The following is a 16,615-nucleotide window of genomic DNA, read 5'->3' on the forward strand; positions in this document are numbered from 1 at the left end:
CAGGAATGTCTAAGCAGCAGCACTGTTGCTGTATTGGAGTGAGCAAAGGAAGAAAGCAGTGGATATGCAATAAATTGATGAAAATTTTAAAAACTGAAAAACATATTTAAAGACTAGAACCAAGTTATAAGAACAAACATTTCAGTAATATGACAAGAATTCAATTCAACAAACAGTATTCAGAATCTACTATGTGAAAGGCTCTGTTTTAGTAGCTTCAAAACCAACAAAAATTCCTGCTTGCATTTCAGCAGAATGTAAATTGTGAGAAAGTAGAATAAAAGAAAATACAAAACAGTAGGACAAAAATAGAAATTAAGGGCCTCCCTGGTGGCGCAGGTGGTTGGGAGTCCGCCTGCCGATGCAGGGGATACGGGTTCGTGCCCCGGTCTGGGAGGATCCCATATGCCGCGGAGCGGCTGGGCCCGTGAGCCATGGCCGCTGAGCCTGCGCGTCCGGAGCCTGCGCGTCCGGAGCCTGTGCTCCGCAACGGGGGAGGCCACAACAGTGAGAGGCCCGCATGCCGCAAAAAAAAAAAAAAAAAAAAAAAAAAAAAAAATAGAAATTAAGAATTCTTGTAACACAGTATAATAATTTTAAACTATACAACTAAAAATTTACAGAAATAAAGCAAGATAAAAGATTCAAAACTCCATAATTAACAATATGAACAATAAGTGGTAGAGGATCATGTTAGGTGGAGACATGATAGAAAATACTTTTTAAATGACCCAAATCTAACTTCTGGAGAAGAAAATTACAATGGCTGAGATGTAACATACATTGAATGGATTAACAGCAGATTAGACATTGCCCAAGAAAAGATTAGTGAACTTACAGACATAGCAATAGAAATTCTCCAAAAGGAAACAGAGTCCAAAAAATTCAACAGGGTATCGGTGAGTTCTGTAGGACAAAGTCAAGTAGCATAATATATGTATAATTGGAGTCCCCAAAGGACAGGGGTAAGGGAAGCAGAAAAATATCAAAAGAAGTAAAAGCCAAAATATTTTCCAAATTTGATGAAAACTATAAGCGCACAGATCCAAGAAACTCAACAAATCCAAAACACAAGTGTGAGATAACAGAAGATATATACATTTTACCCTTGAACAACACAGGTTTGAATGGTGCAGGTCCACTTATATGTGGGCTTTTTCAATAAATACACACCACGGTACTACATCATGTGAGGTTGGCTGAATCTTTGGAAGTGGAACTGCAGGTATGGAGGGCCAACTGTAAAGTTATATTTGAATTTTTGACAATGCAGGTGATCAATACCCTTAATCCCCACATTTTTCAAGAATCAACTATACTGGGCTTTGCCTCTGGTTTCTGGCACAGAACTCCTGAAATCCTTGTAATTTCCTAAGTGATAAGAACACTGGAGCATCTCTAATATTTATCTTTGATGCTGTTCCTGACATAGTGCTCTGAAAACCCTTGTAAACTCCTAAGTGATAAGAGCAGTGGGAGCATCTCTTGTTCTATTGAGAAGACTCTAGAGGGCTCCTGGATGGCTCCTGAATGGGGCTGGTCACCAGAAAGACTAAGCCAGTCTCCCACATTTCTCCAGAGAGGGGAGAGGGGCTGGAAACAGTTAATAACAGACCACGCCTATGTGAGGAAGCCTCCTTAAAATCCCAGTAGTATGGGGTTTGGAGAGCTTCCAGGTTGGCCAGCACTTCCACACCAGGAGGATGATGCACCCCAACTCCATGGGACTGAAGCTACTCAGGGGCTTTCCCAGACGTGATCCTATTGTAGTTCTTTATCTCCTGTCCATCTGTATCCTTTATCATATACTTATAAATGTAAACATAAGTATTTCCCTGAGTTCTGTAAGCTGCTCTAGCAAATTGATCAAACCCAAGGAGGGGGTCGTTGGAACCTCTGATCTACAGCAGATTGGTCAGAAGCACAGGTGATAACCCGGGCTTGCAACTGGCGTCTGAAGTATGTGTGTGTGGGAGGAGGGGTTCAATCTTGTGGGACTGAGCCCTTAACCTATGGGATCTGATGCTAGTTCTGGGTAGATAATATCAGAATGGAGTTAAATTGTAAGACACCCCACTGCTGTCAGACGTGCATGTTTTTGTGGGGTAAAACCTCCACACATTTGGTGTTCAGAAGTGAAGTATTTTTGTGAGGACTAAAGGAGACTCACAGAGAAAAAAACACATAGTAGGAAAAAAACTTTTTTTTTTCCTACATAGAAAGGAACACAGAAAAAACTGAGTTTTTCATTTTCAACGAGAAATTGAAGAAAAATACATCCAGGCAAATCACAAACTGCTGAACCCAGTGATAAATAGAAAATCTGCAAAGGAGCCAAAGGGAAGAGGTACAGAAAATACATGAAGAAATAATGGAAGAGCACTGGAAATCATAACTGCATGCATAAATATATACAATTATTTTCTTGTTATTTAAATTTCTTTGAAAGATGATTGAGATGTCTGATTTCTTGTCCAGCAGGTAAGAAACCTGAAAATTGCCACTCAGTTCTAACAACTAAAAACCTGAAACACTGAAAAATCAACAACTCTTCTTAAATCCATGAGAGTGAGGTCACAGGGCAAATTATTGCCTCCAAACTGAAGAGACAATAGAGAATCACAACTTACCAGAGTAGAAACTCAGGAGCTGAAAACCTCTACAGGAACCGGTGCTGGGGTAGGGAAACTTGAACTGTAATTGACAAATCACTGGAGGCTTGGTGCAGGCAAGTCTGAAAAGTTAAAAACTCCAGAGGGATCCACTCACACTTTTGTGGGTTTTACCTCCAGGAGTTCATCAGGTTCTCACAGTAAATACTGGAGAAAAATCCCTTCCTGCTTCTGGCAGGAGCTGGGGAAAGAGAGCCATTTTGAAATACACCAGAGCATTCTGTTCTTCTTAATAAGCTCTGCCCTCAGCTGAAACTATTTAACCAGAGCCTCACCTGCTGGGGTGTATCAGAGTCTAATCAACCTTGGGAAAGGGAAATATCCATCTCAAGCCAGCTCTAGCTTTTCACATGAAGGAAGGAAAATACACAACTCCAGCCTCCTTTAGCCTTCCACATGGGAGAAGGAAAATATCCAGTTCTAGCCCATTCTAACCATCCTTTCCCACATACAGGGGGAAGGGGCTGAGAAGAACATGCAAACTTCATAATCCAGTGGCAAAGATAATCCAGTCACTAAAAGATTGAGACGTACTCACAGGACTATGGAACTTCTTCCCACTGCACACCGTACCACCACATTACTAAAGGCATTTTTTTTTTTTTTCCTGTGGTACGCGGGCCTCTCACTGTTGTGGCCTCTCCTGTTGCGGATCACAGGCTCCGGACACGCAGGCTCAGCCGCCATGGCTCACGGGCCCAGCCGCTCCGCGGCATGTGGGATCTTTCCGGACCAGGGCACGAACCCGTGTCCCCTGCATCGGCAGGCGGACTCACAACCACTGCGCCACCAGGGAAGCTCTAAAGGCATATTTATTGCACTTTTATCCAGTACATCATCTCCATCTTTCAACAAAAAATTATACGATATACTAAAAGAAAAAAAAAAGAAAAACAACCCACACAGTTTGAAGAAACAGAGCAAGCAACAGAACCAGGCTCCGATATGGCAGGGATGTTGGAATTATCACACTGAAAATTTAAAACAACTATGATTAATATGCTAAGGGCTCTAATGGATAAAATAGACAGCATGCAAGAACAGATGGGTGATGTATGCAGAGAGATGGAAATTCTAAGAAAGAAGCAAAAAGAAATATTACAGATTAAAAACACTGTAACTGAATAAGGAATGTGTTTGATGGGCTCATTAGTAGACTGCACACAGCTGAGGAAATAACCTCTGGGCTTGAGGATATGTCAGTAGAAATCTCCAAAACTGAAAAGCAAAGAGAAAAAAGACAAAAAAAAAAAAAAAAAAAAAAAAACCCACTGGAATATCCAAGAACTGTGGGACAATTACAAAAGGTATAACATACAAATATTGGGAATACCAAAACTAGTAAGAGAAAGGAACACAGGAAATATTTAAGGTAATAATGACTGAGGACTTCCTCCAAATTTATGTCAAATTAATGATAAAGATAAAAAATCCTAAAAGAAGTCATGGGGGAAAAGAAGACCACTTGTAGAGGAACAAAGATAAAATTTATATTCAGCTTACCTTCAGAAACTATGCAAGCAAGAAGAAAGTAAAATATTTAGTGTTGAGAGAAAAATCCCACCAACGTAGAATTCTGTACCCTGCAAAATTACCTTTCAAAAGTGAAGTAGAAATAAAGATTTTTCTCAGACATACAAAAATTGAGGGAGTCTGCTGCCAGCAGACCTGCCTAGCAAGAAAAGTTAAAAGTCCTTTGAAGAGAAGGAAAATAATATGTCAGAAACTCAGATCTACATAAAGTAAGGAAGAGTATTGAAGGAGGACTAAATAAAAATAAAATAAAAACTTCTGTTTTTCCTATTCTTAATTGCTCTAGCAGACAACAATTTGTTCAACATAATAATAGCAACAATGTAGTCATTATGCATATCTACGTCTTATAAGCTTATATAAACAAAATGGATGAGTGCAATGATACAAGGGATAGGAGGGAAGATTCAGGATTACTTTGCTACCATAAAATACTTGCACCACCCTTGAAGTGGTATAATGTTATTTGAAAGTGGACTTAGATACTTATAATGTAAATTCTAGTAGGCAACCAATTAAAAAGAAAAAAGAAGCAACTGAATGCTAAGAAAGGAGAGAAAATGGAATTATACAAAAGGGTCAATTAAAACCACAAAGGGCAGAAAAAGTATGGAAGGCAAATATAGGAAAAAAGAACAAGGGTAACAAGTAGAAAAGACTAACAAATATAGTAGATATTAATCCAACTATGTCAATAATCACTTTGTATGTCTAATGGTCTTAATTCACCAATTAAAAGTCAGAGATTGTCAGAGTGGATTAAAAAAATAAGACCCAACTATATGTTATCTATAAGAAACCCACTTTAAAGATAAAAACCTATAGATTAAAAGTAAAGGGATAAAGAAAGATATACCATACTAACACTAGTCAAAAGAAAGCAGCAGTTATATTAATTTCAGACAAAGTGGACTTCAAAGCAGGAATAGTTGTCAGGGAGAGAGAGGGGCATTACATAATGATAAAGGAATCAACACACCAAGAACACATAACACATATCCTTAATATGTATGGGCCTCAGAATATGTGAGCCAAAAACTGATGGAACTCAAAGGAGAAACAGATGAGTCTAAATTATAGTTGGAGACTTAAACACCCCTCTATAGAAATGTACAGATCCAGCTGGCAGAAAATCAGTAAGGCCATAGTTGAACTCAACAACACTATCAATCAACTGGATATAATGGACATCTATAGACTACTTAATCCAATAACAGCAGATTACATTCATCTCAAACTAACATAGAACATTCACCAAGATAGGCCACATTCTGGGCCATAAAACACACCTTAACAAATTTAAACGAACAGAAATCATACAGTGTCTGCTCTCAGACCATGGTGGAAGTAAACTAGAAATCAGTAACAGAAGGAACGATGGAAAAACACAAAATACTTGAAGATTAAGCAACACACTTCTAAATAGCTAAGGGGTCAAAGAAAAAAACTCAAAAGAAAATCTTAAATATTTTGAACTAAATGAAAATGAAAATACAATTTATCAAAATTTGTGAGATGCAGTGAAAGCAGTGCCTAGAGAGAAATTTATAGCATAGAATACATATATTAGAAAAAAGGAAAAATCCAAAATCAATCATCTAAGCTTCCATCTTAGGTAACTAGGAAAAGAAGAGCAAATTAAATCCAAAGTAGGCAAAAGAAAAGAAATAATAAAAATCAGAACAGAAATCAATGTAACTGAAAAGAGGCAATCAATAGAGAAAATCTTTGAAAACACCAATAAAGTTAATAAGCCTCTTGCCTAAGAAAAAGAGAGAGAAAATACAAATTACTAATATCAGAAATGAGCGAGGGGATATTATTAAAGATCTCACAGCCATTAAAAGGATCATAATGAAATATTACAAACAACTCTATGCCCACAAATTTGATAACCTAGATGAAATGGACCAATTCTTTGAAAGACACAATCTGCCAAAAGAACAAATAGAGTCTGAATAGGCTTATATATGTATTTATGTTATATATACATATATATATACATATATATATATATATATATAATTAATACAGAAAGCACCAGGTTCATGGGTTTAATGGTGAATTCTTATCAAACATTTAGGGACAAAATTATACAAATTCTCTACAATCTCCCAGAACACGACAGCAGAGAGAATACTTCCTAATTCATTCTTTCAGGCCAGCATTACCCTAATACCAAAATCTTACAAAGACATTACAAGAAAACCACAGACCAATATCTCTCATGAACATAAATGCAAAAATCCTTAACAAAATATTAGCAAATTGAATCCAACATTGTATAAAAAGAATTAGGCACCGCACCCAAGTTGGATTTATCATGATATGTAAGGCTGGTTCCAATCTAAAAATCCATTAATGTAATCCCTCACATGGTCAGGATAATGAAAGAAAATCACAGGATCATATCAAGAGATGCAGAAAAAGCATTTGACAATATCCAGCACCCATTCATGACAAAAACTCTCAGCAAACTAGAAATAGAGGGGAACTTCCTCAAGTTGATAAAGAACATCTACAAGAAACCTACAGCTAAGATCATACTTAATGGTGAGAAACTTGAAGCTTTCCTACTAAGATAAGTAACAAGGCAAGGATGTCCCCTCTCATCACTGATTTTCAATATCATACTGGAAGTCCTACTTTATGAAATAAGAAAGGAAATAAAAAGCATACAGATCGGGAAGGAAGAAATAAGCTGCCCTTATTTGCATATGACATGTCTGTTTATATAGAAAATATGGAAAAAATCCACCAAAAAAACTTCTAGAACTAATAAGTGATTATAGAAAGATTGCAGGATATAAGGTTAATATGCAAAGTCAGTTGCTTTCTTATATGCCAGCAATGCACAGGTGGAATTTGAAATTAAAAACGTATTACCATTTACATTAACACCCTCCCCAAAGGAATAGTTTGGTTTAAATCTAAGAAAATATATATAAGATCTATATGACAGAAACTATAAAAATCTGATAAAGTATATCAAAGAAGAACTAGATAAGTGAAGAGATAGATATTCCATGTTCATGGATAGAAGATTCAATATTGTCAAAATGTCAGCTCTTTCCAACTTGATCTATAGAGTCATCTCATCACAATCAAAATCCCAGCAAGTTATTTTGTGAATGTTGACAAACTGATTCTAAAGTTTATGTGAAAGGGCAAAATACCCAGAATAGCAGACTCAATATTGAGGGAGAAGAAAAAAGTTGGAGGAATAACAATACCTGAGTTCAAGACTCACTATAAAACCATAGTAATCAAGACAGTGTGGTATTTGTGAAAGAACAGACAAATAGATCTGTGGAACAGAATAGAGAGCCCAGAAGTAGACCCACATAAATATAGCCAACTGATCTTTGACAAAGGAGCAAAGGCAATACAAATTGTTGACAGATGGAGCAAAGATAGTCTTTTCAACAAATGGTACTATTACTGAGTCCAAGCACTTACTGCTTGCCACACAACAGGCCAATAAATCGAGAGACGAGTGGTTAGGGCAAAGAACAGCGACTTTATTCAGAAAGCCAGCAGACTGAGAAGATGGTGTCCCAAAGAACCATCTTTCCTCAGTTAGAACTCAGGCTTCTTTTGTGCTAAAAGGGGAGAGGGGTGTGGCTGGTTGTTGTAAACTTCTTGGTACTGGAATCCTTTGTTCTTGCAGCTGTCCAGGTAGGTCTGGTCACAATATTCCTACAAACCTCCAACAAGACAAATGTTATTCTCTGTTCTGCAGCTTTTTATCTCTATATGAATGGGAAAGTGTTACAGCTTTAAAGGTCAGAGCCTTGAGAATGGGCTATCCCGTATATTCCAGGCTATAGGCGACATTCTTTTATAAAAGGTTCAGAGCCAGCATGACTAAGCACAGGCAACAGAGCACAAGGGTTAGAGCTAAAGGAATAGATTCAACATGGAGTCAAGTTTGTTCTTCTCTGTTATAGTACTGGAACAACTGGATGTCCACAGGCACGTGTGCATACACACACACACACACACACACAAATCTAGACACAGATGTTACATTCTTCACAAAAATTAACTCAAGATGGATCATAGACCTAAGTGTACAACACAAAACTATAAGAGTCCTAGAACAGAGGAGAAAATCTAGATACTCTGGGGTGATGACTTATTAAATATAACACCAAAAGCACAGTCCATGAGAGAAACAATTGATAAGCTGGACTTAACTAAAATTAAAGATCTGCTCTGTGAATGAAAATGTCAAGAAAATGAGAAGACAAGCCACAGACCGGGATGAAATACTTGCAAGACATATTTGATAAAGGATCCTTAAAACTCAACAATAAGAAAATAAGCAATGTTATTTAAAAATGAGCAAAAGACCTGAAGACGCCTCACCAAAGAAGATATATAGATGAAAATTAAGCAGATGAAAAGATATTCAACATCATATGTCATCAGGGAAGTACAGAGCAAAATAACAATGAGAGACTACACATGTATTAGAATGGCTAAAATCCAAAACACTGAAAACACCAAATGCTGGAGAGGATATGGAGCAATAGGAACTCTCATTCATGGCTGATGGGAATGCAACATGGCACAGCTACTTTGGAAGACATTTTAATGGTTTCTTACAAAACTACTCTTATCATATGATACAGCAATCATGCTCCTTGGTATTTACCCAAAGGAACTGAAAACTTACGGCAAAACCTGCACGCGGATGTTTATAGCAGTTTTAACCATAATTGGCAAAACTTGGAAGCAACCAAAATGTCCTTCTGTAGGTGAGTGGATAAAGTGTGGTACGTCCAGATAATGGACTATTATTCAGCACCAAAAAGAAATGAGCTGCCAAGCCTTGAAAAGACATGAAGGAACCTTAAATATATATTACTAAGTGAAAAAGCCAATCTGAAAAGGCAACATACTGTATGATTTCAACTATATGATATCCTGGAAAACTATAGAGAGAGTAAAAAGATCTGTTGTTGCTAGGGGTTAAGTGGGAGGGAGGGATGAATAGCCAGAGCTCAGAAGATTTTTATTTAGGGCAGTGAAACTATTCTGTATGATACTACAGGGGGGGATGCAGGTTATTATACATCTGTCAAAACGGACAGAATGTACAACACATAGAGTGAACCCTAGTATAAGCCGTGGACTTTGAGTGATGATGATGTGTTAATGCAGGTTCATCAGTTGTAATAAGCCCACCACTCTGGTAAAGGGATATTGATAGGGAGGCTGTGGGTGTGTGGGGACAAGGATCATAAAGGAAATCTTTGTACTTCCTGCTCAATTTTGCTATGAACCTGACACTGCTCTAAAAAAAATTAATTTAAAAATTTTAATAATAAAAATTTAAAAATCAATTGTATTTCTACATACTAGGAAAGAATCAGAAATTGAAATTGAAAATATCATTTACATAGCATCAAAAAGTATGGTTCCTTGGACTTCCCTGGTGGCTCAGTGGTTGAGAATCCGCCTGCCAACGCAAGGGACACGGGTTCAAGCCCTAGTCCACGAAGATCCCACATGCCGTGGAGCAACTAACCCCGTGCACCGCATCTACTGAAGCCCACGTGCCTAGAGCCCACGTGCCACAACTACTAAGTCCATGTGCTGCAACTACTGAAGCCAGCGCGCCTAGAGCCCGTGCTCCGCAACAACAGAAGCCACCGCAATGAGGAGCCCGCGCACCACAAGGAAGAGTAGCCCCCGCTCGCCGCAACTAGAGAAAGCCCGCGTGCAGCAAAAGACCCAACACAGCCAAAAGTAAATAAAAATTATTTTAAAAAGTATGGTTCCTCCTTCCCCATGATTTTAGGGATAAATTTGAGACATAAATTTGACAAAAGATCAAACATTTTTGAAATTATATAACATTTAATAAATGGTGAGGTTTACTTTGATCAAAGGTCATTTAATTCAATATTATTAACACATAAATTCTTCCCACATTGACCTATAGATTCCATGCAACTCCAAGAAAAATCCCAGCTTTTTAATAGAAAATGACAAGCTGGCTTTAAAATTCATATTGAAAGAGAAGAGCCCAAACAACTTTGAAAGAACAAAATTGGACGCCAAACACTACCCGCTTTCAAGACTCATTATAGTTAGAGTAATTAAGACAACGTCGTGTTTTTATAGTTAGACAAATAGATTGGGGAACATAAATATTAAGTGTTAGACCCACATATAAGGACAACTGATTTTTTTTTTTTTTTTGCGGTACGCGGGCCTCTCACTGTTGTGGCCTCTCCCGTTGCGGAGCACAGGCTCCGTACGCGCAGGCTCAGCGGCCATGGCTCACGGGCCCAGCCGCTCTGAGGCATGCGGGATCTTCCCGGACCGGGGCACGAACCGGCATCCCCTGCATCGGCAGGCGGACTCTCAACCACTGCGCCACCAGGGAAGCCCAGGACAACTGATTTTTGACACAGGTGCAAAGGCTATTCCGTGGAAAAAATACAGCTCTTTCAACAAATAGTGGTAGATATCATATGACAAAAAGTTACCTAAGCTCCACACTTCTCATCATATCCAAAAATTAGCTCAAAATGAATCACAGACCTAAACCTAAAACCTTCATTCTAAAACTTCTAGAAGCAGACAGATAATCGTTGTGGCCTTAGCTTTGGAGGAGTTCTGAGCCGTAAAGCCCGGGCCGTACACTCCCTCACAGCCAACGCACAGCCCGGCACTCCTCCCCACTACCGAGCGGCGGCTCCGCCCAGCCCCGCCCGGGACCCTATTCGCCCCTCCCAGCCAGCCCTGCCCCGCCCCTCTCGTCCCGCGGCGGCTGGCGGGGCGCGCGCCCGCCCGCTTCTCCACCCGGAAGAGCCACCTGAGCCGCCAAGTTGAGGCAGTGCACGTCCCGGCGCCCCTCGGGAGCGCGGGCCCGGCAGAGCCGCCCGCGTGGCGCCTATCTCGTCCGGGCGCAAGGTGGGCGCGCGGGAGCCTGCGCGCCCCCGCGGCCGACGGCGCCCGGCGCGGCCCCACGCGCGCGCCCCGACCCGCCCCGACCCGGGCCTCCTCCCGCCTCTTTGGACCCCGCCGATCGGCTTGAGCTCTCCGCGCCTCTCGGCCTCGGGAGCACTGCGCCCCCGGTGACTTCTGACACCGCGTATCCGCCAGTAAGTGACAGCTGCTGCCTTGTTGCACCATTATTTATTTTTCCCACAGTGTGTCCCAAGTCTCGCCCACACCCTGGTTAGTTCCAAAACTATTCAACTCTGGGACCAGGCCGGCGACGGAGCTGCCCGCAGCCGAGCCTGAGAAGTGTCAGAGACCTGCCGAGTTCTTGTAGGGTACGGGCTACGTCCAGAGACGGAAGTGTGGAAAGCAGTTCTCCGGGCACAAATCGGCTCCACGTTTGCCGAGCGCCCGCGGCAAGCCAGGCTTGGAGGAGAGGCGCCGACCTGAAGCGGGCGGGCGGGAAAGGGGCGGTGCCAGCGGGGCGGGTCTTGGGACGCGGAGGGGCGCGGCTCCCGGAGGGGCGGTGCGGCGGGGGGCGGGCTGAGGTCACCAGGGACCCAGCTAGATTGCCGCTGATGCATCCTCCCGGATTTTTCTTGTTGGCACTTTAGTCAAGAGAATAAGGTAGCACAACTTGGCTTTATTTATTTTGTCTTCAAATGTTCCATAAGAAAAAGGAAAAGGAGCTTGAAAGTTGTAAAACACTGCCACCAGTCAATCTGGGTGAGCATGTTTCTAGCGTTTGCAAACTGCTAAGAAATATTTGATTAGTCAGCTGTGCCCAGGTATTGAAAGTGAATACTATTTTTTTCAGCGATGCTATTTCAAAAAGACTAGGCGAAATTTAATCTGATCTTAATCTGAACCATGAATTCTGCGGCTGTCCCCTTTCTGCCCTATGTGGAACTGCCTTTTAAATTGCTAAATTTCTGGCTCCAAATTTAATATGCATTTATAGAATCTTAGAGATTATTTTATAGCCACTCTTGGGATTCCAGATTTTTTTTTTTTTTTAGCAAAGGCCACATCGTGAATATACTGTATGATTAGTTATTCCTTCCCAAGTGCTTTTCTGCTTTATGCTTAGGTGAATTTGTATTACCTAATCCAGACTAAATACTTACCAATATAGTGGCCTACACATCTCTTAATCTCACATTGGTATCCTCTAGGTGTCAGGATTCTTGACCTAACTGGTATACCGTGCCCCCCCCAACACCTTCTAGTAGATTCCCAGAGAAGGCAAATATTGCTAATAGCACGTGTAATACATATTTTGGATGCTAAACTGTGAATGTCATAATCTTCTTTAATCTTTCTGTTTCTAAAGCCTAGTACAATAAATGTTGGTTGAACGAAATTAGTCAAAGTCCTTTGAGTAATAAGAATTTCTTAAATGATCCATTTGGACAGTTTATTTGTAACTGTCCATTGCCACATCTGGGATTGTCACTCCATTTAAATTTAATCCTTCTCTTCTTTGTGCTCCTATTTGTATTGCATTTTTGCCACTGTTAGAGCACCGTTTCATTTGATCTGTTCCTTGGTTCTTTGAGGGCATAGAGGACCTTTTATTATGCTTTTTTCATTTCCCAGAATAGTGCCTTGTACATGGTAGATATCTACGTGTATACATGAAAATAGAATGGGGGTAGGCCCTTTTAATCTGTAGGTACAAATTAAAAAATATATACATATAGCCAGGAATGTAATATACTGTATTTACTTTCAGTCGTAGTGATTTATTATTTAGAGACCAATTTCCTTTCCTCAGTTTAATGATCTAGTTTTTTTAGACTCTTGACAGCTGTTTTTGCTGAAGCCAATAGTTTTCCTAGGTTAGAAAAAGAAAATAGGAACAAGTTCACCTCCAAATGTAAATTTCTAAAGCCAATTTGTTAACTATTTAAGTCAGAATTGGCTACCAATCTGAATAGTAGTGTGTGTTCCGTTTAAGTAGCAGAATACAAATGAATGTGTGTGTGTGCGTGCGTGTGTGTAACTAGGTTGTGGGGAGACAGAGAGAAAGATACATTTTTTATGTGAATAAAATGTAGAACCAGGATGCTTGCAAAGAACTCTACTAGGAGTAACTTAAACCAAAAGACTGGCATTTAAGATTTTATACTTGAGAGCAAACGCATATATGGAATCTGATTAAAGAAAAGGCAAAGGACGTTTACATGACATATTATAGGGTTAAGAGGAGGAAGTTTGGGGAAAAGATATGGGAAAGACATTGGACCATTTTGGATTTCGGTTATCAGTACCAACATAATTCTTTGACTTAAAATTAACTTCACTCACTGAAAAAAATAAATTTGATAAGTGACTCTGACTGTCAGATCTAATTAAGATTTGAATTCAGATAGTATTTTGAGATTAGAGTGTGGCCCAAAGTCAGAATGATTTATAACCAATCTTTTTGTAAACTAGTGTATAAGTCTAGAAAATCAAAGGTATAATACAGTCCTTTGTCTTTCTTTAGTTACCTAGATCCAAGATGAATAGCGATCAAGTTACACTGGTTGGTCAAGTGTTTGAGTCATATGTTTCGGAGTACCATAAGAACGATATTCTTCTCATCTTGAAGGAAAGAGATGAAGATGCTCATTACCCAGTTGTGGTTAATGCCATGACCCTTTTTGAGACCAACATGGAAATCGGGGAATATTTCAACGTGTTCCCTAATGAAGTGCTAACTATTTTTGATAGTGCACTTCAAAGATCAGCCTTGACAATTCTCCAGTCCCTTTCTCAGCCTGAAGGTGTCTCTATGAAGCAGAATCTTCACGCCAGGATATCAGGTGAATCACTTAAGGCTTTTACTGCCATGTTATTGTTTAGAAAGATTCTGAGAAATCCCAACATATATTGAATTTAAGCACTAAGAATTAATTGGCATTTATACTTAAAAATATATCCATTATGTAGTTGATGGTCACTTTTGGAAAAGAATCATGATTTTATACTGTTTTCTCTGGACATTTGGAAGGCTGGGGTACTAGCCATGCCAACTGAGAGGAGGGAGAATGTGTGGAGGCAGTATATTTGTGTGCATATATACATATATGTATGTGTGTACAAAACTAGTTCAGCTTTCTGAGCTTTTATGACTCCTGACAATGAAAGAATTGATAATTCAAAGAATTAGCAAAGTGGTAGATGCTACCTAGTGATCTTCAAAACTATTTTAGGAAATTCATTATTTTTATTTTTTAATTTTTTTTATTGTTTTGCGGTACGCGGGCTTCTCACTGCTGCGGCCTCTCCCGCTGCGGAGCACAGGCTCTGGACGCGCAGGCCCAGCGGCCATGGCCCACGGGCCCAGCCACTCCACGGCATGCGGGATCCTCCCGGACCGGGGCACGAACCCGCATCCCCTGCACTGGCAGGCGGACTCTCAACCACTGCGCCACCAGGGAGGCCCCGGAAATTCATTATTTTTATATATCAAGTTTAACATTGTGCTGGCCACCTATTAGGCACTCAATAACTTTTTTTTTTTTTTTTTTTTTTTCTTTTTGCGGTATGCGGGCCTCTCACTGTCGTGGCCTCTCCCGCTGCAGAGCACAGGCTCCGTATGCGCAGGCCCAGCGGCCATGGCTCGCGGGCCCAGCCGCTCCGCGGCATATGGGATCCTCCCAGATCGGGGCACGAACCCGTATCCCCTGCATCGGCAGGCGGACTCTCAACCACTGCGCCACCAGGGAGGCCCTCAATAACTTTTTTTGAATGAAGGACAGATAAAGCCTCTTAACTTTCAAGAAATTGCAGTGGAGCAATCAGCAACTTGTGTCGAAGCTGTGTCTTTGAATTCCTGCACTCTTTGATTAAGTTGGAGAACACATGTACCATTTTGTTTAAAAATAAATATTTACTTTATAGTAATTTCAGAAAGGTGGGGATTTATAATCAACAAAAATGATTACTGTGATTCCAAAAAGGGTTAGGAGTCACTATAGAATTTCTTGGAGATAAATTAAGATTCAAAAGAAAATTCCAGACATTTGATTTAAGTGAAAAAAACAGTACCTGAGTGAAAAACTAGTATCTGCGATTGCACTTACTGGAATAAAATTATGAAGATTATTAATCTTCATGCATCAGACACTAGGTAATCTCTTGCTAGGATCAAGAAGAAATGTCATCTGATAATGTTGCAGAAGGATTGTTACAAGAGGCTTTAGTTAATGTTATTGAAATGGTATTTAGCAAATGGTTTTAGGCTGTTCTTATGTTTAGACACTTTTCCATGCTCAGTTTAAATACTAAAGTTCTGTCTGCCTAAGTGACCCTATTGGTTTCAGGTGAATTTAGCCTAGTTCTTCATTATTCTCTGAGAAAGTGAGTTGCAAATTATGTTACTACCATAGTAACATTCATTCTACAAACATATCCCGTGTAGGCATTTGCTAGACCCTTGGGAAACCAAAACGAATATGATATAGTCCCTCATCTAAAGGAGTTCAAGGCTGTAGGGGAGACAGCTGTATATTCAGATATTTACAATATCGTGTATGTACGCCCACAGGTACATGCATATGTACATGTTAAACATAATTGTAAAGGAGCTTACTGGCAGCTTTTACTTATGTGATGCACGCATCACTCAAGGTATGTGTGAGATATATTAGCTCACTGGGCAGGGAGTGAATTGTCCTAGGGGTTTCACCCAAAGATTCAAGACTAGATGGTGAGATTAGGGAGGGATGCAGGTGTCCCAGGCAGAATGAACCAGGGATGGGAAAAGTCTGGTTTTAGGTATATTGCACCTCCATCTTGGACTCCAGACAAGGCACTGAATTAGTAAAACCCAGGATGCCTCTGTGGTTCAGTCTCCTTAGGAACATTGCATTGCTCTTTGTCTTCTGGCATTTTTACTGGTCTAAAGTTTACTTGCTATTCCCAGTGGTTTCGATGAAAGGTATTCAAATACGCAGTTAGCATCAAAGTATTGAATAAATGAGGAAGAAAAAATAGCCCTCACGTGTTATTTAAAGTAGTTTCTCAAACATTAATGGGCATCAGAATCACCTGTAGGGCTTATTAAAGCGCTGATTGCTGGGCCCCACCCCCAGAGTTTCTCACTGAAGAGGTCTGGCCTGGGGTCCAAGAATTTGCACTTCTCAAAGCTCTGAGGCTGATGCCAATTTCCAGGGACTGCACGCTGGAAACCATTGACCTGAAGTAATTGATCTGGACATATCTCTAACACAGATGTGGACATGTCTCTGTTTAAAATTAAAATTTATTTATTTATTTATTTTGATCAGTGAATGAGTCAGAGAATGACAAAGGTTTTGTTGTTTAGCACTAATGGTGGCTTAGTGCCTGATGTTCCCTGCTTCACTGGGATAGTTGAAGAACACACTTAGTAGCATATAGTAAGACAGAAAGATGAAAATGAATTGACATTTCTATCAAAACACTGTCCCTTACCCTAT

The 16,615-nt window shown here is 40.1% G+C and overlaps 1 protein-coding gene across 2 annotated transcripts in view; it reads left to right on the forward strand.

Annotated features, from left to right (window-relative positions):
- The first annotated feature begins 11,207 nt into the window (after nt 1-11,207).
- The window catches only part of MCM9 (minichromosome maintenance 9 homologous recombination repair factor), an 82,717-nt gene continuing 77,309 nt past the window's right edge, over nt 11,208-16,615 (forward strand). Inside the window, exons 1-2 of one of the 2 annotated variants that reach the window (XM_060114801.1) lie at nt 11,208-11,326; nt 13,657-13,975. In XM_060114801.1, the coding sequence (XP_059970784.1) occupies nt 13,672-13,975 (304 nt within the window). In that variant the 5' untranslated portion in view covers nt 11,208-11,326; nt 13,657-13,671. The remainder of the gene's footprint in view (nt 11,327-13,656; nt 13,976-16,615) is intronic. The other variant, XM_060114802.1, reaches the window with a different exon arrangement.

The sequence above is a fragment of the Mesoplodon densirostris genome, chromosome 12 (assembly GCF_025265405.1).
Source record: "Mesoplodon densirostris isolate mMesDen1 chromosome 12, mMesDen1 primary haplotype, whole genome shotgun sequence".
NCBI lineage: Eukaryota > Metazoa > Chordata > Mammalia > Artiodactyla > Ziphiidae > Mesoplodon > Mesoplodon densirostris.